General features: G+C 37.3%; 1 protein-coding gene across 1 annotated transcript in view; it reads left to right on the top strand.

The window, feature by feature from the left end:
• The window catches only part of LOC143355506 (dynein axonemal heavy chain 1), a 114,290-nt gene that overhangs the window by 66,839 nt on the left and 19,658 nt on the right, over nucleotides 1-27,793 (top strand). The window contains exons 19-36 of the mRNA XM_076790344.1: nucleotides 190-344; nucleotides 1,217-1,456; nucleotides 2,665-2,743; nucleotides 4,029-4,242; nucleotides 5,183-5,345; nucleotides 5,823-5,941; nucleotides 6,468-6,673; nucleotides 7,121-7,283; nucleotides 7,756-7,916; nucleotides 11,688-11,903; nucleotides 12,237-12,461; nucleotides 12,993-13,155; nucleotides 13,823-13,992; nucleotides 17,369-17,577; nucleotides 22,042-22,144; nucleotides 22,918-23,046; nucleotides 23,105-23,225; nucleotides 27,156-27,286. Coding sequence (XP_076646459.1) covers nucleotides 190-344; nucleotides 1,217-1,456; nucleotides 2,665-2,743; nucleotides 4,029-4,242; nucleotides 5,183-5,345; nucleotides 5,823-5,941; nucleotides 6,468-6,673; nucleotides 7,121-7,283; nucleotides 7,756-7,916; nucleotides 11,688-11,903; nucleotides 12,237-12,461; nucleotides 12,993-13,155; nucleotides 13,823-13,992; nucleotides 17,369-17,577; nucleotides 22,042-22,144; nucleotides 22,918-23,046; nucleotides 23,105-23,225; nucleotides 27,156-27,286 — 2,967 coding nt within the window. The remainder of the gene's footprint in view (nucleotides 1-189; nucleotides 345-1,216; nucleotides 1,457-2,664; nucleotides 2,744-4,028; nucleotides 4,243-5,182; nucleotides 5,346-5,822; nucleotides 5,942-6,467; nucleotides 6,674-7,120; nucleotides 7,284-7,755; nucleotides 7,917-11,687; nucleotides 11,904-12,236; nucleotides 12,462-12,992; nucleotides 13,156-13,822; nucleotides 13,993-17,368; nucleotides 17,578-22,041; nucleotides 22,145-22,917; nucleotides 23,047-23,104; nucleotides 23,226-27,155; nucleotides 27,287-27,793) is intronic.

The raw sequence follows: 27,793 nt of genomic DNA, 5'->3' as shown, positions 1-27,793 counted from the left end.
AAAATGCGTCACGGAAATCCGCATTTTTCCGAACTTTTTTTCGTCTTTTCAGTCGTTGTGGCCGGGATCTTGGATAAAACAGAAAAATTGTAAAAAAATATCTGTTACGTGTCGGATCGTTTTAGAATTTATTTGTACAATCGACTAAAGTACGTGTATGCGCAATAGTTACATGTATTTGGTTCGCAGTGCTACCAAGTGCTGAAGGACGCCTGCACAAAACTAAAAGGACAACCGCAGCCGAGCGGAAAACCGTTCACACCGGTCTTCACGTTCGTATTGAACCCGAAATCCATTACCATGGGCCAGCTGTACGGCGAATACGACCTGAACACGCGGGAATGGTGAGTCGTTTCACACGGAACATCTACTCCAACGAACACCGAAAAACATCGATTTTCAATCCTTAAAGTTGGTACACGGTGACATTTCCGTCGCGCAACAAGTATAACTCGAATCGCGGTTGAAATTTAATTAACTCTCAGTAGTTGAAATTCGGCAAACATTGAAACGTGTAACATGCGCAGCATTTTAATTTTCAAATGAAACAGTGAATCCCCTTTTTGAATGAATTAGAAAATATAAATAAAGGTATTCATTCGTCAGTTTCGAACGTTTCATCGTTTCTTTCGATGTGCTCGTTAATGAAAGTCCGAGTATGTTCCGCCGCAGCAAGTAAATTTTTTAATTGCAAATTGCAAATGAACTTTCCGTATATTGATCACGCCTATGATCAGGGATTTCGAAAATTGATGTTATAATTAGAAATCGGAGTTCGTGACCACGTCGTGTAACTTGAGTTACGGTTAATGGAAGGTCGGCTGCGTTATTGACTGTCGCAAAGATATTTTCTGTGCACTCTTTTTTGTACTACACAAAAGTATAGCACGTGGAAAAATCAGCAGACTCGTTCTACGAAAGAAGCGTTCGCATAAATTTCACGGTGAAAACAGAAAATATTCTTAAAATTGCAAAATTTCCGAGAAAAGCGTTTCGTTAATGTTCCCTTGATTCGTTTAAACATTTTTGCACGCTGATAAAATTACAAAAAATATGCTGTAATATTCTGGACAGTCTGCAGAATAATTCCACGCGAACAATATTTGCCTGCCTTTTGCCATCCAAGCAGAAAAAATTCCCAAAGTTGAAAATTGGACATTTTATTTTTTGGTTTCGCATTCGGGAGATCAAAATCTGTAAGATTGATATGTTTCAGGACCGATGGTATTTTTTCCACGCTGCTCAGGGCCGGAATTGCGTCAAGTGACGGGAACAAACGGTGGTACATTTTCGACGGACCCGTCGACGCTCTGTGGATCGAAAACATGAACACTGTGCTCGACGACAATAAGAAACTCTGCCTAACGTCCGGGGAAATCATGAAGATTCTGCCTACTATGACGATGATGTTCGAAGTCGCTGACCTAAGAGTCGCATCTCCTGCCACTGTCTCGAGGTAAGTCTGAGAAATATTCGAAATGGAACGCTCAAACTATACAAACGCTGTATAGGCGCAAAATCACCCACAATGCATACGAGAAAATCTAAAAGACAAAATTCAGTTGAGAAAATACATAATTGGAAGTGCATCGTAAAATCTGCTCAACAGAAAATGTATTGTAGAAACTGCATTGCAGGAAGTGCATCATAGAAACTGAGTTACTGAAAATGCATAAGAAAATTGGGATAGGAAATTGGATAGGAAAATACCGTGAATTTTTCAAACGTCTCTCCCCCACCTCCACCCCCACCTTCTGACCCGTTCGATGATCAAAGGTTTATGGTTATGGAGCTTCCTTCCGAGGCACATTCCCCGTCATTTGTTACGTCCAATGTGCTTTCTCATCGTTGACTGACACACCAATCCCCGTTTTTTTTTATTTCGAGCGTATGGTGATTGATGCGCATGTTACTTCCGCCGAAAATCCTTTCTACACGCTTTTAACATGTTTTTCGATTTATATTAACTTCCAATTAGAACTGAACACGCAACCCACTGTGTTGAAATAATATACACTGCGCTTCCTCTAATAATTGAAAAAAGGCAATTGAAAAAAAAAACAATTGAATCAATCCATTGAATTCGCGGTTTTTGCGGTTATTACAATGATTGTGATTATTACGGTTGATACGAGCATTGCGACCATTGCAATAATTATAGTTTCTACAAATTTACAAATTTTTGCAGAAAACATGTGCAATTTTTACATTATGTGCAGTTTTTACATTTTTGTAGTATTTGCCATTCTACGATTTTTGCAATATTTGCAATTTTACGAGTTTGGGAATTTTTCAATTTTGCAGTTCTACGATTTTTGCAATTCTACGATTTTTCAATTTTTGCAGTACGAATTTGCAATTTCCACAATTGACCATGTTTGCAATTTTTACAATTCTTGCTTCCAAATTTTCATTTGAAACATATAAATGATCTTATATATCTTATATAATTGAAAATATATAAAATCGATGTAGGCTAAAGTCTGTTTCGTTATTATTTTCCAATTTCTACCAAATATACCAGCTTTAAAGTGACGAGTGTTAGTTGAAGCTGTGTACAGTGAGGGGATTAGCTGATATTAGCGCGCAGAGGTCGAACAATAACGTAGCGACGCGATATCGCCGATAAAACTAATGGTTCGCGTTTTATCGACAATTCCTTAGATGCGGTATGGTTTACCTGGAACCGGAAGGCCTCGGACTTGAACCAATAATTAACTGCTGGCTGAAATCTCTGCCGCGGGTGAGTACTTTAGAAATATGATAGTTCGCCGTTGATCCGTTCTCTGGGAATCCTCCTATAATCGAAAAACATATATATAAACAATTACTTCAAATTAGTCGTCAGCTATAAACACACTTGATCTTCCTAGCGCGGTTAATTCGTTCCACGTTGTATCGAAAACGTGCTAAACGAAATTTAGAAAGGATCATCGGGATTGTGTCATGGTTATTGGGTGGGATATAGAAACCGTGTTGTAGAAGGGATGACGCCATTTTTTCATTGTGCTGCACCTAAATCGTGTGAAAAGAAATTTAATAGTCGGAAAAATTCGGAAGATTGTATCGTGCTATATGGAACCGTGTTATAGGTGGGTTTCCGAAATTTTTACACCGTGGTATGTACATCGAAATCCTGTTTTCAGTGTTACAAAGTTCAGCACATGCAATTTTTGCACCGCGTTCGAATCAAAACCGTGTTACAGTACCCTCTGTAAATGTAAAAACGTCCGGTCTGCAGAGTCACAGTTATGAAAAAGGTGCTACATTCTTTGTAGTATTCTGGACGTAGAGATGGATCACGATATGAAAAAGAAAGAAGGACTGAGGTTCGACGCGTTCGGAAAACTTTAAGTGCAAGCTCGGCCTTTTAAATCCGAAAATCAAAAGTCCTTATTTTTGGTTTTTCGTCAATGAAATTTTCACCGTCGTATTCAAATATTGGAAACGGGCGCAAAAAATTCTACGAATTTTGAAAGCGATCAATTGGAAATTTGACGGACAGTCGACTGTCCGTTTAATTGTTTTGCACTTCCGGGAAAATGTTCATACGATTTACGGAGTTTTATTTAAATACGAGAAATTCTCCCGAACTGCAATCAGACGGCAGTTTTTAGCAGTTCTACGGTTCCGTTTAGATTCCGATCGGATGAAGCGCTGATTGAACGGTAAATATTTAACTTCACAGTGAAGGAAACATTCCAGCTTTTCTTTGACGGTTTTCTATCGGAAACAGTTTCTGCTCAATCGTTATGGATAGACCGTGGATTTGTGTGCAAAATAAAAACTGTTTAAATCAATATTGCAAGGTACACGATCCACATAGACACTTAGTTCTCTTGTTAATAATTTTAACCAGTTGAAAGTAATGCAAAAGTGCTCTGAAAAAATTCTTGAAATATCTTTATCGTTTTGCAGTTGATCTACCCTATTGTTATCGTAAATGATTAAAATCCGTAGTCTGTTTTGGAGTTTAGCAGAGAATTAAATCTTGATATGGTATATCTAATTTAGCTGATTAATTGCAGAACATGAGCAGCTACGTGGAGACTATCGGCCAACTGACGAGTCAATATCTTCTTCCTGGTTTGAAAGTTTTGCGAAACAGCCTGCGGGAGATAGTAAGCACAGTTGATTGTGGTATGGTGCAATCCTACATAAACATGATGAACTTCCGTATCGGTCCAATGGCTGGCCGCGAGGGAAAACCACCTCCACCTGCAGCGTTTCAAGCATTAATTCGTAAGGATCACAAGTTGTTCATCTTTCGGGACATTGAACAATTATTAGCCCATCCGGGATAATGCTTGTGCACTATTCAACAATCGTAAAACATTCATGGAATCTGAAAAGCTATTTCTAGACTGCGGAATATTTATAAATCACAATTTCTTCGTGTTGAATATATTCGTCAATTAGAATAAAAAATGTCATCGTCATTGAATGGGAAACTTCGCCATCTTTTCAGGACGAATATATTCGTCACTAAACAAGCAAAAAAAAACTCTTCTCTCGGGACGAGTATATTCGTTATTAAAAAAAGAAGAATGCCATCGCTTCACGATGCGTGTATTCGAGACTAATGAAAAAATTGTCATCTTTGTATAATGGTTATTGTAATGTTGTATTATTGTATTGATCATGTAATCGTCATTCGATAATAAGTTGCAATCTCTTCATGACGAGTATACTCGTCAGCTGACAGACAAATTTCCACTGTATCACACTGGAGTAAGATAGGAATTGATTAACCTTTTCAGTGGGTCCAGTAGGTTGAAATGAATACGATTATATTTGGATTATATTATGAATCTTTTAATTTGTTTTAATCTGTCTTAATCTGTTTTAATCTTTTAAGTAGAGACGATGAGTTAATTCGTCGTTCGATATTATCTTCCAGAAACTTTTCATTTTGTTCTTAAGGTCAATGTGTTACTCATTCACTTAATTGTATCATAGTATCCACACTGGTATACGCTTACTCTACGTTAATTGTAGTAAAATTTGGTTATCTCCATTTTACCCGTTGTTATTATTATTCTCGGTTAGTATTCGTTTGATGATTTTTTGTGTTTCATCGTTTTCTATGTGCGAAATGAAAAATATGCAGAGTTTAAATATTTCTAGGGACGTAGAGAGAAAAGTTGAACTAATTTTCAAAGTAGAAAATGTCGTGTTTCAGCGGACCTGTTAGACCCCTGGGCAGCTTTCGCTGCAGTTTGGAGTTTAGGCGCGTCCAGCGACTATAACAGTCGCCGTATTTTCAGCGAGTGGATCCGGAGAGTTCAGAAAGCTTACCGCCATCAATTTCCATTCCCTGAGGATGGCCTTGTCTTTGACTACAGGTACACTAGAATCTCGATTATCAATTAGTATTGAATCACTCGCTTTTGTTTAAAATTAAATGAAAATTCTAACGATAGTTTCACGGAAAATTTGGCTTAAAATCGAATATGATATTATACTTGAAAATTTTTTTGGGGGGGGGGGGGGGGGAGAGTTGAAGTGATCACTTTGATGATATGGAATTTGTTTATACTAGAAATGTGCAGTCCGCCCGAATCGCAGACAGTCGGGCAGGCTAAGTTCGGGTGCGCGATACTTCGTGACACACCGGGTGGCCCGAGCGTTTCGATCTACCCGAGAGTTTCGGGCTGCCGCCCGAAATTGTCCGAACTTGTAGTCGACCCCGAAGGTCGCGTCCTCTTCTTGTAAGATAGGGATATTACGCATTATTGGACAGTGTTCTAGGAGACTCTATTGCACTTAATTAAGTAGGCTAATAGTACACTTAGGCTAATAGTGGCCATTGTTGATCATAGATTACACGATGGTGGTTTCACTGATCTTATTGACGGTCAAGAGCCAATTCCGCCCAAATGGTACATGTGGTTGGAAGACATTCCTCCCATCGTAATCACGGCCAACACACAATACGCTGGTACGTTGGATAATTTTTAAATATTTATATTTGTAACAAAAAAATAAAAAAATTCACAACAAGCAGTTTGTCCTATTAGAATCGATTCCCCCAAACATTTACGAAACCATTAATGATACCACAAAATGTATCAAAAGTTGAATGGCATTACGAGCCACATAATTTGAAATAACTATTTTTCGAATAATGCAATGTTCAAATTGCTATATCTCGTTAATTGTTCGTTTCGGGCCATAAGTGGTTCAGTACTTTTTTGTAGAGCATAGTTAACGGCATCCATCGATATATTAAAAAATATACGATTCTATTTAAAGAAATTCGGTTGACCTCTATTTGACCTTTACGCAGTGATGTAAGAAAAAGGTATTTGTCTCGAGACACGTGAAGCTTGCAACCATTCAATTTTTATTTGATATATTTTTTTATATTGCAAACGGTTTCGGTGATATTCGAGAGGACAAACGACGAAGTTGTTTTTTAAAAATTGTTTGGAAGATGTGTAGGTGATACTTTTTGCAATTTACAGATATTGAAGTGCCCACAATGGACAGCGTCAGAAGTGCTACGTTACTAGGCTACCTGTTGATCAACGATTCGAACGTCCTCTGCATCGGTCCAACCGGCAGTGGCAAAACCCTGACCGTATCCGGAAAGCTCTCGAGAAACATGCCAAAAAGATTCATATGCGATTTCATCACGTTCTCTGCTAGAACCACTGCCAATCAAACTCAGGTATTCGTTTTTATAATTTGTAATATATTATAATATTTATATTTATTTATTTCTCAAACGTTGCATTATTTTTTGTATTATTGAACACACAAATTTATATAATGAATGTTTGAAGTTAACACGTTGACTGCCAACTACGTGTTATCTCGTAGTTTGTTAACTTGCCATAATATGATTAATATAATATTTTTGCATTAAGAAATGACATTCGCGTATAAAATGATAAATTATTTAAGAACAACAGTCTTTTGTGATGATGATCAAATCAAATTGGATTTTCACACCGGAATCCTGAAAAGTACCGTGGCAGTCAACGTGTTAAGGTATGTCTAAGAAATGTGTTAAGTCGAAGTTTGAAGTTCGAGGTGTTTGGAAAATGTTTCGAGTTCAAACTTGTTGCGCGTATAATGTAGTTGTTATTATGACTACGTTGCGTTCCATGGAAAGGACCTGATCGATGAAAAGCTAAGCAAAAGACGCAAGGACGCTTACGGACCGCCAATATTGAGAAAACAAGTCTTCTTCGTCGACGACCTGAATATGCCTGCACTTGACACGTACGGTGCTCAGCCACCCATTGAACTGATTAGACAGTTTATGGACTTTAATGGCAAGCCTCCTGTAGTTTAGTTCATTTACAGACTCATTCACATGAAACAATCCGCATTTGGCATTAAAATTGCTTGTACACTAAATAACCAAATATTTAAATCGTTAATTAACAAAAAGATCACCATCTTTCCAAGACGAATATACTCGTCGCTAAATAGTAAAAATCAAGCGCAATCCTCGTAACGAGTATATTCGTTATTAAAACATTGTCATCTTTCTATAGTGCTCATTGAACAAAAAGATTGCAATTCCTTCATGACGAATATACTCGTCATTCACCAAAAGATTGCAATCTCTTCGGGACGAGTATACTCGCCAAGTAACAGAAACATTACCATTATTGGCATCCTGATACACTTGTCATAGACCAAAAACATTGTCCCCTATCCCCGGCGAGTATACTCGTCACCGCCATCGAAAGGGGCAAAATTCGTGAACAATCGATATGAAATTCATGTCTGTTATCTCAGGATGGTACGACCGAAAGGACATCGGCTCCTTCCGCAGCATCGAAGACGTTTGTTTCGTCGGAGCGATGGGTCCACCAGGAGGCGGTAGGAACCCGGTCACAGCCAGACTCTTGCGACATTTCCATTTCATCGGGTTCCCAGAACTGGAGGACGATGCCAAGGTAATTCTTCAGCCCACGTTTACCCTGAACTATAACGGAACCCGTTAGCGTCAATCAAACGCTGGGAACCAATAACCAATTATCGTCGCCGAGCGGACCGTTCAAAACTCCGAACTCGTCCAATACGGTCCAGCAGCGCTCGATTTATAACACTCCTTTTCTTTCTCATTCTCCATTGTCGATCATCATTTTTATTCCGACTGTTTCAATAAACCTACGTCGCTGGTTCAGCTGCAAACAAATTGTATCCAACTTCAATTGCGTGCAAGAAAAACTAAATATATGTAAAATTCTCGATGGCCCATACAAGTATATCTTCGACATATAGTTGACTCGGTACGGGCTCGGATAAAAAAGCTGAAAAAAGTGATTTTAATTTTTTTATTCGCAATTCCGATCAATAGTGATTTTTTCGAAATTTTGTTTACCCGTTATTTCGTGAACTAATGCTTCTAGCATGTTGAAAAATTTCAAGTGAAATACTAGTATCCTCCAGGAAAAAAACGTCGGTAAAAAATATTTGAAAATCGGCATACTGTACAATTTTAGTTTTAACGTTCCAGACCTACTTGAAGACTGATTCGATTTTTAAATTCATTAACACGCTAGGATAGAGATACGTTGGTGAATAAAGATACTCGGTGATCAAATAATTAATAGGAAGTTTCATCGTTATAACTTTGCTGGAAAGTTTGTTCGTAAATGAACTGTTCACGGTTTCGGATATTTTGCTGCCAAAGCAGTTAACCGATGATTAACCTTTGCCATTTAATATAAATTTTACTTCATAATGAAGAAATTGCAGATTTCTGTGCAAAATGAAAATTGTTTGCATTGATTGCAAGGTACAGGAGCTACGTAGACATTTGCTTTTGTTCTTAATAATTTTAATCAGTTTGTACGACTGAACGGATTGCACGACTGTAATTTCCTTGACACCCAGGGCATCGAATAAAAAGATTCCAATATTACTGTCATTTGGTGATCGATCCGTTTAAAATAACATCTGAGAAGTGTCGCATAAACGGGACAGTGGTAGTTAATGGCCTACTAATGTCGGAAGACAGAAGCGCCCACTAAGAATAATTTATCTTCGTCTCATCGAGCGCGCCAAAATATTACACTCGGCGATCGACGTTTGAAGTTCAGCCTTTGCCCTTCGACACGTTTAAAAATGACTTCTCCAAGAACACAGCCTTTAATTAAATCGAGCCAAATATAACTCTGTATCTCACAAATATTGTTAACGCCGTGTTTTACTTCGTGCTCTTATTTGACAATATCTTGCTATCCAACGACGAATATATACGTCAAGAAAGGACTGTTATTTCTGATGTGTAATGATGAGTATATACGTCATGAAAGGATTACAATATTTTGATATTTTTTTATGTTTTTCTCTTAAAATATAAAAATAATTTTTAATGGTATATTCTGTATAATTTGAAATTTAAAAATGTCACTCTTGACCCGGTCTCGTACTCAAACATTAATTGTTGAATGTCATACACGTACTCATCTTTCTCATTTATGCATAAAATCCTCAAACCAATTATTGTAGTATGTCACGCGTTACTTTCCTCGGGTTGATAGAATTTGGTAAAATGAAGAAGGGGTCCGGAATTAATTTTTATATCCATTAATTTCCTTCCAGCCTGTATTCTGAATATTCCATTTTGCGTGGAAAGCGAAGTGAATAAATGAAATTGAGACGCACCGGTGAAGTTGATTCGCCTAATTTAGTATCACACCGCGAGACTATAGCCCCTCGAAAATTCGGCAGCACCGTAAAAAGAGAATGAACTTTATATCTGCGGGGGTGGTTTCTCGTTTCATTGTCGGCGCCGCTGAGGAAAATAAATTCACCTTCGCTGGTTTTCTATTTCGCTGTTTAAAGGTACAGTGGCTTAAAAAAGTATTTCAGAAAAAGTATTTTCATTACAAGTTCAAACAATATAGCACTAATTGACTGGAACTAATTAACCGTAAGCAAAAGTGATTTCTCCTGAGCGCAAACTCCATAGATTCAAATTCTGTGTAACCATATTTCTAAAATATAACACAATCTCTAATAACGTGAGAGTTTGCCTGATAACGAATCGAAAAATATCATACGATCAAAAAAGGGAACAATAAGAGAGGCTTCTAATTAAATTTTTGGATATTGTCACTCGAAATAAAAATACTGTCGTTGATGCAAAAGTCAGTAGGTAAATTTATTTTAAAATGTCCTTGGCGAGAACGTACACATAACTTGCAACGACAGTTCAAAACGAGAAATCTGGAGCATGAAAGAGCTGATCAAAAGAAGCTATGCAGGCTTCTACTCTCTGCTCGTCGCGTCGCGTCGAAAAAAAACTTGGAGAAGGATTAAAGAGAAAGAAACCGTCATTTCTTGACGACTGATTGGACGCGCTGACTGGAACGATGTAACGAATAAAAAAATATGGTAATAAAAATGGACCTGGAAGGAAAGTGGACTACGTAAGGAACATAACTGCATGTTCCAACTATTTCTCTAATTTTGTACAAAACATTATTATGTTGCAATTCCCAACGAATTTAGGATCTGCAAAATAGGTTAAAGGAACAAATACTCTCTACGTAAAATAACGAAGTCAATTAGAAATCTATGATAAGCGAAACTATATGACAGAACAAGGTTTGAACAAGGTTTTATGCATTTATGACAAAAATGAGTTAACCCAAATTAAAATAGTGAAAAGATTTCAAAAATCTAAGAATGTTATATATTATTTAGAACTTATTATGAATGTCATTATATAATTTTAAACTTATTAAGCATATCAATATAAATGAAGAAAGATAAAGAAATAGAGAGCTAAAGATCGATTAAAAATCGATTCTTGCAATTGATAGAGACAATTTCAATTTTGCATAAAAATTCAGTAAGATGTCTCACAAAAATCGCTGGCAAAGGCAAGGTTCTGCTACGAATGGTGGAAACCGCCGCGCAAGAAGAGGAGACAGAAATACATTTTGTCCAGGGCCGTGCGAACGATCGTCCTCCGTTCGACCTTCGCCGATCACTGTAAACTCGATAGAGGGGGGCGCAAGAGAGATGAGGGCAGGCTAGAGAATCCTCCGTCGCATAGGGGTAGTTACGGCCGCTCATTATTCGCGACCGCGCAGGTGATTAAGATAAATTATAGCGGGCACCGGCACGATTTACGAGACCTAATTGCAGCCGGCACTGGCGAGAAGACAAACAGAGGCCCGGCTAGGCCCGACTACCATGACTCTGTTTCACGAGCCGCAATTATTCCGCGTAGGCGTCGGCCTGGACACACTCGATGGAAGAACACCGGGTGAACATGATAGAAAACGAGCGACAACACCATTTGTCTAAAACGGGACTGTTTTCATCGACGGCGATTCATTAGCGACGATTTTAGCCAGTCGATTTTTTAACCTTTACGCGCGAAGATAAAAAAAGACGATTCTGTATTTATTTATTTTTATACCTTTCGAATATTATTCTGAATCCATTAAAATAATTAAAGAAAAACCATTTTCGCGTTATTTAGAATATTTTCGATTTTATTTACAAAAAATTCCAGTGTGTCAAATATTATTCTCAATCCACTAAAATGACTAAAGAAAAACAATTTTCCATTCACTAATTTTCTCATTACTCTCATTTTCATAGGAACATTCATTTTTCCAATTAATTATGGCGGAAACAATCCAACAGAAATGGGATTAATGGAAGGAATAATCAAAGCGAGTGAAAATTGAATTTGGTTTCAGAGGCACATATTCGGAACAGTTCTGAATTCGTGGCTCTCCCGCACAGAGAAGTTTGGGGACATGCTGAACACGTTCATAGAAACAACGCTGAACCTGTTCACCACGATCTGCAATGAATTACTACCCACCCCACACAAGTCCCATTACACCTTCAACCTGCGAGATCTCAGCAAAGTTTTCCAGGGGATGTTGATGATGAATCCGGAGAAAATTAAGGTCTCTTTTATTTTTCTTTGGATTTTTACTACATTGCAATTCGAGCTCCAGCTGAATCTGTAGTTTTATTTGAATTTCTATGGAGCTGCAATTTAAGATTTGGTTAAATGTTCAATTTCGATTGAGTGGCTATCATAAGTTCCAATTAACGCATTCCTATGGAGATCCAATCAAAGCATCAGTTTAATCTTTTATTTTTCTCCGAGCTTCTTATAAATTCTGTTTAAAGATTTAGATAAATTTATAATTCTCTTCAATTTTCAATTGACTTCGTAAAGGACCAAAGTATTTTTTATTTAGAGAAATAATCTTTTGAACTCCACTTGTTTCCAGATACGTGAGAAATTGTTGTTGCTATGGTACCATGAAAATGTGAGAGTGTTCTGTGATCGTTTAGTCAACGACGAGGATAGGCAATGGTTCGACAATCTCCTCAGAAGCATTTTACAAACAAATTTTGAGTGCGACGCGAATACTATAATCGGCGACGCTGTACTGTTCTATGGTGACTTTTGCGGGACCAGCAAAGAGTATGAAGAAATTACTGACACCAAAAAGGCACGTATTTACGTCAACTACATTGTTATAAGTAGACTGCGGATTTTATGCGTTTATGACAGAAATGAGCAGATTCAAAACCGTGAAAATATTCCAACCATTTAAAAATACTGTTGCATTCTTCCTGATTTATTAAAATGATTGGGGGAAAAATTAAATATATTTGTAACTCCTGTGAATTGTAATGAATGTAGAAAGTTTTTCTTTGGCAAAAAAATCTGCTCGACTCGTCCGCTCTGCTCGTCTCGCTCAACTTTAAACACGCATAACTTTTGAATCAGTGAATTCCTAACATTAAAGTTTAGATTTTTGACATTTTCTCGTCGAGATCTACAGGATTATATTAAAAAAGTTAAAAATATCTGGGTTGTCAAAGTGGAGTTAAGCCTACGCAAGAATTAATTGATATGGTTATAAACATGTAAAAATCAAATTGATGAATAAATGGTCCCTTTGAATGGATCTAGCTGTGGAGCTGGTGTACATTGAGTTTCCCTAGGGTTAAACCTATAGGAAATATGGTTGCTCTAGATGGAGCGAGTGTTGGATGACTTCTTAGAGGACTACAACGCGTCCACTACCTCCCCCATGAAACTGGTGCTATTCCAGGACGCGATAGATCATATCTGCAGGATCAATCGGATTCTAAGGCAGCCTCGCGGAAACGCCCTGCTCCTGGGCATGGGCGGATCAGGTGATGCAGAACTAAATCTAGTACCCCGAAGTGTCCGTTCGACTTCCTTTTATGTCTTTCCTCGACCCTAACTGTTTCAGGGGATGGCGGATGGGCGCTCGTTTCCCTGACAAACGGCCCCATAATAATACTAATAAAAAAACGTAAAAATAACCATAACTTAAATGCTAACGAGTAGGGTCGACTGCAAGACAGGGTCGATACCGTAGTCTTCTACCTAGCTCTTCTTCTTTTTTCTTTTTGCCACGCGAAATACAATCTCGGCAAAAATTAAAAATTGAATAATGGCAAATGATGTCCGTTGGCGTGGAATTTGAAGATTTTTTAGGGGAAACGAAGGTCTCCGTAAAGTGAAAAAGAATTAATTCTTCTCGCACATCTTCTCTGCTGTTCGAGCTGTAAAAAGAAAATGAAATTTGAAGCGAACGAATTTGAAAAAGTCGACGAAACCGCGTATTTGAAAAAGAAATAGGAAAGATAAGAGGATTTATACGGTTTTATGAAACAAAATTTTTAACACTTTCCATCCGCAAACGACCCTGTACACAGGTCTCTGTAAAATGGAACGAAAATAATCTTTCTTTACAAATGTCCTCTGCTATTCGAACTGTAAAACAGAAAAATGAAATTTGCAACAAACTGAGTATGATAATCTGCTGCTTTTCAGGTCGGCAAAGTTTAACGAGGCTGAGTGCACATATTCAGGACTACATCTGCTTCCAAATCGAGCTGAGCGGCGCTTACACGAGCAACGACTGGCGAGACGACATTAAAAAGTCGATGATGAAGGCGGGAATGCAGAGTCAGTTGATCGTTTTCTTATTCTCGGACACCCAAGTACGCACGACTGCATTAGTTTCGTTCCTGATTCACTTTTCAATTATGCGAACGGCGCGTGCATTTTATTCCCTCGCAAAATAAGTGAAAAGTTAAACGATAATTAATTCTCCAGGAAACAGTAATACAATCCTCCGAAATGGTTGTGCAAATTATCAGACGATATTCATTTATTTCTACGATGTTTCATTGAACGAGTCATGTTTTATTTATAATTTCATATTTTAATTAAATATATCGGTTTGAAATACAATGAGAAGAGAGATAATATTGTTTCGGAGTGTTTAATAATGGAAAATGGACGAACGAGGGAAATGTAGAAGAATAAACAAATTTTGCATTCGTAGATAGTGGAACATTTGAAGCAACGTACAGTATGATTTTTAGTAGCAATTTTTAACACGGCACCAGTATTTCCGAGGTAGTTAATTCAATATTTAATGTAACATACAGTATGGTTTTTGTTGAGATTTATTTTTTAATTCATTCCACCTCGAAAATCATGAAAAACAAATTTATTATTTGTAATTCCGTTGTTTGGTTTGTTTAATTCATTTATGATGGAATTAAATGAATTGTATGTGCAAATTTCATCTCTCGTATTATTGGAATCATACATTTATGAATATTTTCCAATTCCATTAATTATTCTAAGTATCATGCGCAGGATTACAGTGCTGTTTTAGAAACGATTATCCCGTCATTCAATACGCAAACAAATAACAGCTTTGCATCAGATAGAGATCTAGCCTTTTTCAAAAAGTTAGTTGAACATTCGGAGCACAATATAACACATTGTTCACATTTATGAATTTATGGCTTGGGTAAAGGTCCCAATTACTGCGGGGGTATCGATTAATGTGCTTATATTAATTATACTTAAAAAAAGAGATATATAAAATATTTATTAACTGATTTTAATGAAAAAATATAATATCTCTTAGTATTTATTATGTTTCAAAAATAAGTATTATTAATATAGGCACAGTAATTGGCACCCCCCACAGTAATTAGGTCACTTACTCTACACTATTTTCAATTATTTCACTTGGAAATTGATGGAAACTGAATTTATTATTTACAATTCTGTCGTTCGCTCGTTTTCAATAATTTTCGATTGGTCGAAGTGAACAGTTAATTAAACAAAATTTATCATTGTATTTCTCAGATGGTTTTCAAACATTTCTAGATTAAATTAATCTAGATGACTAAACGGTTTAAAAGGTATTCTACGAGTTCGCGGAGAACATTTTCGAAAAGGAAAATGTTGCTTCAAAGTACCTCAGGAATCATCCGTTTCAAGGAAGTACAACATGTTTTGCACACCCTGTATATTATAAAAATGGCTAAAAATTTGAATAGATAAATTTTTATTATTTTTATAAAGTAATATAAAATAGCAATGTTTAGTGCTCCGTTAAAGGATCGCTAAATTTTCGTCCAAAAATTGTTCACGTTCAAAGCGTTTTAACTTCACGAAAAAACGTCGCAAAATATTCGTTCAAGTCTCGTTTTAAAGCTTGAACCTTCCACTTCCAAAATCCGTTGTCCCTTTTAACGTCGAGGAAATATCAAAAATGAAGCTGGAGATGATAGCGACCGAAGAATCGTTCGACACTATATCACAGACACTATACTTCCGGCGTGAACCCCATACTATTTATATTGTTAGGAGAGATCGTTTCTCTTTGGTCGTCGCCCTATTCTCTGCTGTTACCCTACTTGTTTCCCGGAAACTGTGCCGAATGGTCTGAGTTAGGTCACTTGATCGTCTTTGACGTGTGGAGACGGGATTGGATATAGGAGAAAATTGTATGGCGTTCTGGGAATTACGGAGATATGGGGCTGCTATTGCTTGTGTGTTAGGCAGCATCGAAACAGCTTCACTTAAAATTATTAATATTATTTTACTAATAGAATTTTCAATTAGTAGACTGCGATTCTTTATGGTAAATAGAAGTTTTATGAAATAGAGAAATGAAACGAGGTCTAGTAGTGGAGAAATGCGACGTATGCGAAAGCATATTAGTGAACAAAATTGTACGGCATTGTGGAGATTATTGGAATATGGGGATGGAGACTTGTCGTTGCTTTCTTCCTAATCCTAACTTCATGAACGCATAATTTAATTTCCAGTTGTATTGTAGTAGAAATAAATGGAGGCAGAATAAAGTACAATGGTATAGAACGTTTGCATAATATGCTGGAAATTATGAGAACAAGGGCTTCATACTGAAAACAGGATTATTTAAATATAATTATCAATTTCTTAACCAAACGATATAAAAACGTTTTCACTTCGAACATCAAAAAATAAATAAATAACTGGTCAAAACGTGTAGAGGTGGCATAGGGTACACAGTGACGGGGCAAGTTTGATTTGAACCAAATGGCACACCCTGTACAAATCGGTATAATATAAACAGGGAGCATTGAGCGATCTGATGTTTCATACCTATGCATCCTCGACCAATCTCCATTTTACCGCGTCAACGGCGTCCCGGCGAATTTCAAAATAAATCCAAAGGTGAAGAACCGAGGGCGAATCTGAAATGTCGTCGGTGTTATTCGGAAATAGAAGCAGCTGGATCCGTCTCTTTCCGTTTCCGTTACCTTCACCGTCACCTACAAAGTGCGACGACCCTTAACCCTTCACATTCCGCCTATATGTATCTCCACGAGAATAGAATAAAATCAATAAAAGATCTCGTGTTCTCTCAATCACATTACAAACGAGAAACAATTAGAATCAATCCTACCCAACGTGTCTCCATTCATTACAATCCAACGTCTTAATTATCCGTTCGATCTAAAGCACTCTACACGTACAGGGTGTCCCGTTAGAAGTTCCTCTGTGTTGAAAATAATGTGCAGGGTGTCCCAAACATATTGTACTTCCTTGAAAGGGATGATTCCTGAGGTGATCTGAAGTAATATTTTACTTTGCGAAATTGGTCTCCTCGGCATTCTTCTGTTGGGTCCCAAATCCAGGAGTAAGTGTTGGGGGACCCAAACCAAAGAATAAATGTTAGGTCCCAAATCAACGAGTAGGGATTGAGCCCCGAAATTAATGAGTAGGGATTGGGTTCCAAATCAATGAGTACGTATTAGGTATCAAAACCTGGCGTTGAGATTGGATCCGAAATCCAGAAGTAAGTATTAGGTCCCCAACCAATGAATTGGAGTTAGGTCCCAAACCAATGAGTGAATGCTAGGTACTCGCATCAGGGAAATAAAAAGAAACGAATTCAAGCTATTCTCATTTTTCTACCACACTATAAACACCAAAGGACATCTAACAATGCTAGAACGCAAAAAGACACGTATCGGGAGAGGTGCAACTAACCACGGCTAAGAAGTAATTGGTTTGTCGCAGATAAAGAACGAGTCGATGCTGGAGGACCTGAACAGCGTGTTGAACAACGGTGACGTGCCGAACGTGTACCAAGTGGACGAGATCGAGCGTATATTCCACGCGATGCGTGGCAAAGTGCAGGAGGCGGGGCTGCAGATCAATAGGAGCAACCTTTTCTCCGCTTATGTGAACTCCGTTCGGAACAATTTGCATCTAGTCATCACGATGAGGTATACGTATATGGTATACTTCCCTCTGCTTGCCGTTCTACCCATTTTCCACTTGCCCCCATTCCCGTCGCTCTTCGCTCTTTTACTCTCCTTTTTTCCCCCGTCATCATCCACCACCCTATCGGTTGATTCGGAATTGAAATGGGAATAAATAACCCTGGCTAACTATGGGTAATGACGGTCGGGACTGGCAAAAGGGAACACGGAAATTGAGATCGCCAGGATCTCCGACAACGATCGCTCTCTTGACTGTCCATTCGATCGGTAACGAGTTTCTTTAGAGGCAATTGGCCCCGGCGATCGTTCACCGGGGCCATGATGGGGCCACCGTGTGTCCAATAGAATTAATTCGACGATTCTGGTCGGTGTTGGACACCGTAGAGCGATGGAAACTCACCCACGTGTCGGTTATAGTTGTGGTTTGTCTGTGGGCGGCTAAGGTGTGGTATTTAGAGCTGCTTGAATTAATATTTGGTTGTCTATACAGGGTGTTCAATTGAATTACGCTCGAGCGTTCTATAACGTGGTAAAAACGCGGTCTGAGAAAAAACGTTTGAAACAAAAGTTGTATGGCATAAAGGAGAAAATCTAACTGTGCTGCTCGTTTTTCGCTTGTTTCAGCTGTTTCATTAAGGTTATTTGAAGGTCAACTTGACTTTTTAAATAGGAACTATATCGTTTCTTTACAGATTCTCATTTTACGGGGAAGAATGGGAAATTTATACAGGAAACGTTTATCGATTAGATTTCATCCTGCATTGTTGGAATGAAAATTTACTTTAGTTTTTGTTATTTTCATAATTTTGCGAAGACAATAATTTTATTGAAACAATGTACATATTCGTTGATCAACGGGTTATTATCTTGAAGATACGTTCGTTCCGAATGGTCAGTGTGTTTTCGGACACCCTGTAGAAGAAGGGAGCAGGTATTCAGTAGATCCTGTCGTGCAATGGTCAGACACGTTTGTCGGTAGACGTGACTGGATGCTTGGTGTGGCACATCTTCTTTTCCTAGAAACCTCGTTGCATATTGTCGACACACGCATCGATAAATAATCGATATCTAATTTAAATTTCACGACATATCTATAGTACCGTCAAGCCGAATAAATTGAAACTGTCGACAGAGAATTTCAAAGAATTCACAGAGATTTTTCAAAGGATCTACACCCAATTCATACTATTGCATTCCCTTCGCTTTATTAAAATTATTAAACGAGAAAACGCGCTTCCGTTTAACTTCTGCTTGTTACAATTGAATTTGAATATTTTGTATTTTGCATAAAGCTTCCGAATCTATTGTCGACGCACTACATTCGCTGTACATGTAGTTACGAACGTTTTGTACATACATTTGTAAACATTCCGACATACCGTTTAATACTTCAAAGATGAGCATAGGAAATAGTGGCCGGAACAATACAACGGAATTGCATTGATGCCGCTTCATTGGAATTGGAGGCCACGTATTCATAGCAAGTTCGCGGATGTCAACAGTATTTATTTCTACTACATATTCGCGAGCACGCGCCGGAATCCGCTGAGCGCAACACAATGGCATTACAATTCTCATTATCACGGAATTGGATTCCATAATGTTCCTCCGGCACCTTTCGGTCTTTCAATATCTTCCAACAGATAGTTCATTTCGAGGAACAGGAATTTATGCAGGGATTAATTAACCAATTCACGGTAACGTTAAACCTTCGAACCTTTTGATTTGACGAATTTGAAAATACAATTTTGCATAACAGTGATAAAAACCGCTTGTACAGGTTGACGAAACAAAAAGTGACCAATTCACAAAAAACGCATATAAAACTGTACAAAACACAGCGGATAAAAACTATTAAAGCGGATCAAAGCGGATAAAATTTGTTAAAATACTGTATAAAACTGAGTCAAACGTCTTTTCGGAAATCTGACAAAAACGAACGATAGTAAAGTAAAATAGAACGTTTTAAAAACATCGTTGAAGATTGTCCACAATGTGATTCGAAAAATAACGTAAGTGCACATAGAATGAAAATAATAGAAAGTGCAGAAAATCGTGGAGAGATAAATAAAACATACTTCAAGTAGAAGGTACGTTCTAGATGAATAAATCGATTGAACGCTGCACATAAGGTTCGATTTAACAGAATCAGTTCAAAGCTGTACAGAAGGTTTAATTTAGCATAATCGTCTTAAAGCTGTACAGAAGGTATAATTGAATATAATCGATCTAAAGCTTTGTTAAACAGAGTTCGATAGGCAGTGTATGGACCAATGAAACTCTTTTAAAGAGAACGCGTTTAAGAAACCGCGCAGAAATAAATTGAATATGCTCAACGAACCGTGAGGAATTTGATAGACCGTATTTGAGACGGAGCAGAGTATGAAAGCGGCATAGTCGAGAAGATGGTAATCGTGTCAGAGAAAACATCGCGTATAAAGAGACACGGAAACACAAATGATCAAAGAAAAATCCAGAATGCAATGAGCAGTAGGCGATATGAAAAATTCCGAGGTTGAAAGAGTTGCCGGAAGTTTTTAATAGGTTCCATTTGAAGCATGAACAGTAAAATTTTCATTTAAAAAAAATGTTTGAAATTCCCATTGGAACAGATACGTGGAAATTCTTTAAAATAAATGATTTCGTTTAACCAGAAAGCTATTGCGATCTCTTTGAAAAATGTATACCTAAATTGCGTCGCAAAAATTAACTAGTCAGCTGTTTTGACGAATATGCTCGTCATCACACAAAATATTGCCACTTCTTCATGACGAGTATACTTGTCAAAAACAACTAACTGGTTAATATGTACTTATAAACCACATATATAAATATTGTTTTCATAGCACAAATTCTAACGAGAACAGATAAAGAATAGTTTGCGAGAATAAATGTTTTCATTTGCATAGAATATGTACAATATAAAAATGAAAATTTTACTGTAAGGGGAAGAAATATCTCGATTGTCAATTTTGAAAAGGTTCTCAGCTGTTATAAAAAATATTGACAATTTCCAGTGATAGCACGACGACAGAATGAAATAATTATTATGATAAATATTGAACATTTTCCAGTGAATGGTATGACAACAAAATTGAATAATTATTATGACAATTAAAACAGTTTCCACGGAGTAATATGACAGTAGTATTAAATAATTATTATGATTAAATTGATATTGCGAATATGAATCTTATTTGCGATGTTTTTCCAGATAATTCTTGAAGCTTACTTTGTACAACTCTTATGGTACCTCTGTTCATAATCGCATTCAAATAACTTGTCTTGGTGGAGCTTTTATTACCAAGCTTCTGAAAGAGGTATTTTATAAGAGTCCTTTTAAAAAAAGTTCTTAAGGCGAGACATGTCTTCTTCAAAGATTCCATAAGAAGAAAATGTTCTTTTAGTAGATAATTCACAAGCTCGACGCCCGTTTGCACTTTTCTTATGAAACCTCTTTTAATAAAAGCTTTAAAATAACTCGTTTTCATGGGACATTTATTATAGAGCTTCTACGAGATCTGTCTCATAACACCTGTTAAAGAAGTTGCTGATGCCAACATTTCTTTCCATAAAAATTCCATAAGAGTAAATATTATTTTCACAGATAATTCACAGCTTGAAGCGAGTTTGCACTTCTCTCATAAAATCAGTTTTAATAAGACTTCTAATAAAATCGTTTTCATTTAACTTTTATTGAATCTAAAAGATCCCTTTCACAAGATTTCATAATCTTCATACGTTCCTCACCACACCACTTTTGATCGTTGCTAATTCATAAATCAATTAAACAATTTCGATTAAACTTCTACAAAAGACATTTCTTAAATTTTCATTATAAGCCCGGATAAAAATTTCGTCAAAAAACGACCGTCATTTTTTTTATCGCAATTCCGAGCAATTTTTCCAAAAATTCCATAGCACGTTCTCTGCTAAGCTACTCTTTTGAGCTTAACAGAAAGTCGTATTCCAAAAAAGTAATTTCAGTTTAAAGCTGTGCGTGCTCAATAGACGGCGGATCTTTATGCAAGATAAAAATTGTCTCGATTCATTCTGTGATGCATAAGGTACATAGACATTTATTTCAATTTTTATTGGTTTTAATGAGTTGAAAACAATAGAATGATATTTCTAAATTGTTTAAGTGGTTTCATTGGTTTATAGTCTACCAACTTATTTTTGTCACGAATGCGTAAAAATTCTCAGTCTACAGGACAATTATGCGAGTCAGTGCATAAGTTCAATGACAATGTAAAAAGAAATTAAAAAGGATCTTTAGTTTTTGTCGATCTGTGAAAGAATTGCGGTGACGTGGAGTGAAAGTGGGATCATGGCGATAATCTTGATCAATTGACCGTATCCTGTTGATTAGAGTCGTTCAATGACCACTTGCTCCTCGACAGGACTAATAACGAATGATCCGTCGCTGACCTAATTTGATCAGACGACAATTTTGTTTGTTCATAGTCCAATCGGCGAGGTTTTTCGCGCTCGGATCAGGCAGTTTCCGGCGTTGGTCAATTGCTGCACGATCGATTGGTTTTGCCCGTGGCCGGAAGCCGCGCTTCAGGTTCGTAAACCTAATTTACTCTCACCTCATCTTCATCCTTGCTTTCGAGTAGATACGGGACAGTTCGTCGGACCAACAAACGCGATTACTGCTGTTCGCTCCTGTGTGGACGCTCTCTACAACTGAAACGACCCTAATCGCCCCAGTTGCCCGATATTAACTGCATTCGCGTGCTCACGCATTTATGGCAACCTCGGACGAAGCGACACCGGTCGGAAAATATGCGGATCGAATAAAATATTGGAGTATTCTGGTTTTCTGAGCCGACTTCGCATGCATATTTAGGAATTTTTTTCAAAAAAATTATTGAACCTTTTGCAATGGAATTTTGTACACATACTTGTCGATAGTCGAACTATGCGTATGATTTTGTTCAGGTAAAAATAACCAAAGTTACATGAGTTATGTATTTTTTTGTAGAGTAGATATTTCTTATTTTCGAGACTGTTTTTGCGCGGATTTCTGGGAATTTTCCAAAGAAACATGTACACGCGTGTTTTTTCAGGTAAAAATAATCAAAATTCCATGAATTATATATTTTCTTGTAGAGTATGGTTTGAAAAACATGGGTCGACGTTCGCCACGATTCCGGGCTTTCTACTTCTTCTTATTTTCGTCATTCGTGCATAAAATTCGCAATCTAGTCATTACTTTATCTCTACATGCACATCGAATTTCCAAAACATGAAAGAGTGGAATCGCACGAATCTGCTCGTACGAAAAAATTGAATTTTTTACATATGAATTGAAGCTGTGGTTTCGGCATTTTTCAGAGTGTCGCTATGCGATTTTTGACTGACATCAAGGACGAGTCGATCACCGAGAGCATTCTGCGATCGATCGTCAGGCTGTGCCAGTACATGCACTCAAGTGTGATAGCTGCGAGCGATATCTTCCTGAAGGTGAAAAACTTATTTCTATTTGCTAAGAAAAATTATCATTTCGTAAAATATTACGCAGGAACTGAATCGTCACAACTACGTCACACCAACATCCTACTTAGAGCTGTTATCTGGTTATGGTGATCTTTTGAATAAGAAGAAGAAAGAATTGGCCGCCGCAGCGAATCGTCTGACCACAGGTAGGAAATTTGATTTATACTACTTGCCCACAGCACTGAGCAATAGAGTTACTTTCCGGTGGAATGGAGATGCATCGTCCCTCGGTATCGATGCATATTACTTTGCCTACCTTTCAAATATTTCCTTCTCGATCATTTGTATCGGATGATTTATTCAAAGAATTTCCAATGACGTTCGTACTACTACAAGCAATCTGTCTGAATGTTTTTTCTTGTATAGAAGTTTAAATTTACAATTTTCAATATTAACTTCTTGATATTAAGAACTACTCAGGCCGTAAGAAAAGGATATAGCCGGATGAAAAAAAATGTTCTTAAACCAAATTGAACGGACTATTCGATAGGGCATTAAGGAAAACCATATTGTGGAAAATTTTAACCGCTATTTATGTAACATTGTGTAAAATTTTAACCCTCTATCTTGACCGGGAGGGTAATTATGGGGTTAAATGGAAAAATCCGTTTTTGCCCTATTTTCCCTATTTAATTAGACGCGAAAATTCGGAAAAAAAATCTGACAGATGTCATATACCCAGGTGCATTTTCTGTAATTAATTCAGATTTTTAGGTAGAAAATCCGGGTTGTAAAAAATCTTAAAGCCACACTATTTATCGTTGCAGACACGCATATGTCGAGAAATACTTTATAAGTGTATTAATAATTCCATTGCCAAAACATGGGGAACAGTCATAAAATAACAATCATGTCTCGACTATAATGATGTTTAGTCGAACTGTTATTTTTGGTATCTGCGTAAAATAGAACCTGGAATTCTGGGAACGTATAATATACGTGGTATCATAATCTTGTTAATCGGGTTACACCGTAACTTCATTAGGTAATTCAATTTCACTGTACTTTGATAGCAGCTCGTAATCGAATTATATGATGCAAACGTCTGAATTAATTTGATTGCTAGTTACTGTAATTATTAGTGTAATTGAAATATAACGTCATTCTGCACGCTTGCGTTAAATTAGAACGGAATGATTCCGCGACTTATTATTATTAACAGATTGTTCGATTGCATAGTAATTCGTAAATCCAATTAATCGTTCAGCTCAATCAGATTGCACTTTATAATTAAAATTGGACACGGTTGCATTATGTGTGTAACTTCAATTGCATTTTGATCTTGTCTACATAATTAAGTTACATTCAATTAATCATTAAATGACATTGAATCACTATGTAATTGAATCACTGCGTAATTTTATTACTACATATGTAATTGTATACTCCTAAGTGATCGGAGAATAATGCAACTAAATTATTAATTACATAGCAACTTTTTTTAAACCACGTTAAAATAAATTATAAATAAATAAATAGTAAATTGTAGAAACAATTAGTTACATGGCTGTGCATAGCAAACGCAGAATTACTTTCTCGTGAAATGAAAAGAAAAAAAAATTTGTGACAACGTTTGACACGAGTACTGCTCTCGAAAATTGTTCAACTGCCGGAAATTAATCGTTTCGTGTCCGACATAGAATTCAATCAACGGCAAAAACTGAACTTTGCCGGAACATCCGGCAGACAACGATCAATTTATCAATAGAGCTCGTGACACTGGGATACTTCGGAAATTACAACGCAGCTAGATGCATACCTTCGATTTTAATTAAAACTGCCAGCCTCGCGAGCTCTCGTCGATATTGTTAGGCTCTTCGAGGCCCTTGCATAACTCTTCCTTTGACCCACTTAAAAAGTCGCGACCTTGAAAACTCGTGGAACGAAACCTTGAACAAAATTCAAACAATTTTTTGCAAAAGCCATAATCAAAGTATAATGTAATTATAATTGTACTTCAATTCAATTATAGAAGTAAATAACTATATAGTCGAAAAGCAATATAAATGAACTGCACAATTGAATTACTCAAGTACAGTGTCATTAAATTCAGTAATTCAATTATAGTCACGATTACACTAATCAGCTGTCGACTTGACAACAATTACCTAGTTCAATTCCCACGTAATTGAAGCACAGAGCAACTCAAATATCACATAACTTGGAGCACAAAGTAATTATGTCATTTTTTTCATTGTTTACGTTGTCTTACCTCGTCTGCGTTTTGATCCATTTTTATCGGGTGCCTAGTATAAGCGATGAAAAATTGTTTCGAACACCATGCCGCCGAGAACCTCGTTCAGAAACAAAGTTCCGTGGGTCAGAGGTGAAAGACCGACTAATTTCGCAGACGATAAATTACGCAGAAGCTGTCCGATAGAAGCTCGTAATACGTGCCAACGTTGGATTATTGATTCCGATCGGGGCTGCGACGACAAATACTACCGCGAACACCGGAAACACTGTCAAAAACCGGAACTCGCTGAGACAAACGAAATTTGCTTGGATGGGTCCCAGATTATTCATATTTGAAATTATTCGATGAACGTGGCACGGCCGAAAATATACTTGTCTCTGAATAAATGAAAATGAATGTAGACGACAGTTATGCGATTGCCAGTTTTTAGAATTTTCACTTAACTTTTATACTCCCTAAGCAATTCAATATTTCTGACTAGTTTCTAATTAATTGTTTATTTTGCAATTTTTTGGGATAATTATTTGAACTTAATACGATTAATTGAATTATTATTATTAAACAATTATCATAAACTGAACAGTTGCTAATTTAAATTTGCCACCGAAAGTTGGTCCTCGTATCTACTTCTTTCGAAATGTTGGGTCAAAATGGACCCAATTGTATGTACAATTTAATGAGGTAAAGAATTTTTAGGCGATATTAAAATAGGCTTCGGGTTAGTATTCCGACATTTGAGTCTATAATAAAAATGTCATTGGGACAAATCACGTCAGAAGAAATGACGTCAGAGATATAAGAAGAAGCGTCACAGGATACAATTGATCTCGAGAGTTCTGTATCTAAAGTTCGTGGAACGCTATTTATTTTTGTCCCTCTATGCGAAATACTTCGAGTGGGCGTGGCCTTGTTGCTTTCAATCTTGACGGTGCTAAGCCAATACCCTAGAAAGCAATTTGTGTTAATTTCCGATTTGCAAGTCTTCACAACGTGTACTGCAACATCTACAGGAATAGATGATTGCATTGTTTCTCCATGTAGATTGCGCAAAGTGGGCGTGGCCTCTCATCTCTCGAATTTACCATACCCACAGTAGTGCCGCACAGTACAATTCTCATCAATATACAATTCAAAGCAAATAGTGCTAAAGAAACAAGTAACAGCGTTACCACATGTATATATATTTCCATGTTGTTAAACAGTGGGCGTGGCTTCGTCGCTCTCAGCTCTGCTACGCCCTCTGCCCCTCCTCTCCACCAATATTTCCCCAACCCATTTCAGACCACTATCTTTTCGCTGCCCACAACAACAACTCGAATACGCGCCATCAATTATTTCGGCACCAGAGAATTACATGGAATGGGTCCGGCCATTTCGAACCGAAATTCCTTCGATGTCTGTAATGGGCTCTTGGTGGCCACGCGCGGTCGCGCTTTGTCCAACTCAGTGGGAATTCAGTCTGCGTCTAACAAAGCTCTGCTCGCATTCCATTTCCAATCGCAGCCTCGAATCGATCCAATTGTTTGCGATGGACCCCGATGGCGATCATTCTGGTGTGCTTCGCCAGCTCTGACACTACCGAATCACGTTACAGAAAAAGTCACTATCATCTCGATTCCATCAATCATCCCACAGTTTCGCGAGAACGCGTCTTACTATGTCGCTGTTCAAATACAGTTGTCCTACCAACAATTTTATACAGTACTGAATAAAAGTCACCCGACCATTTGTTGCACGATTATGAAATAACACGGTTAATAGTTCCTTAGCAAAGCCACGAAGAAAATTTTCACAAAGGGGAAAGTTACTTCAAACGACCTCAGGAGTCACCCCTTTCAAGGAAAATGTCAATTGATTAATCATTCTTCATAATTTTCAGGTTTGGACAAATTAGCGAGCGCGGAGGTCGAAGTAAAGGACATGCAGGAGCAATTGGCAAAGATGAAACCGCAGCTGGAAAAAGCAGCTGAGGCCACGGCTAGAATGATCCAGAGGATCACTGTCGACACAGTTAGTATGGCGCAATTACCGTCTAATTTTCACAATTATCTAAATTAGAAAAATCGGTCAACCCGTACATTTTTTCATTTTTTTTCTGACTGTACTGTTGATAGAAATGCTGTTTGATTTAATTTAATCCTTCGGGGACGAATATCGTATTGGTGACGCATGTGTTCAATATTGAAAGCTGCAAACGAACAATTTAATTATTGTCGTAACAAAAGATCAGTGTAAAATATTGTAGGATTTTTAAATAATTTCACTCGAAACGTTTCATAATTACAAATGTCAATGTTTATCACCCTTTCTCGCATCGCGCAATTCCGTCGCTGTTCTCATTCGAATCGATTTAATCAATATCCATATTTTCTCGTCAATCTTTCCACAAACTATTTTTATTTTTCCTAAAGCTGAAGACTTTCAGACTTTAGACCGTAAGGCGTCACTAAAAATTGCTGTATCATTATTCAAAATATTTTTTACATTATTAAATATGTTTGTAGGAGCAAATTGCAC

The sequence above is a fragment of the Halictus rubicundus genome, chromosome 7 (genome assembly GCF_050948215.1).
Source record: "Halictus rubicundus isolate RS-2024b chromosome 7, iyHalRubi1_principal, whole genome shotgun sequence".
Taxonomy (NCBI): Eukaryota; Metazoa; Arthropoda; class Insecta; order Hymenoptera; family Halictidae; genus Halictus; species Halictus rubicundus.
Note: the sequence above shows the minus strand (reverse complement) of the source record. Positions and strands in the feature narration are given on the sequence as shown.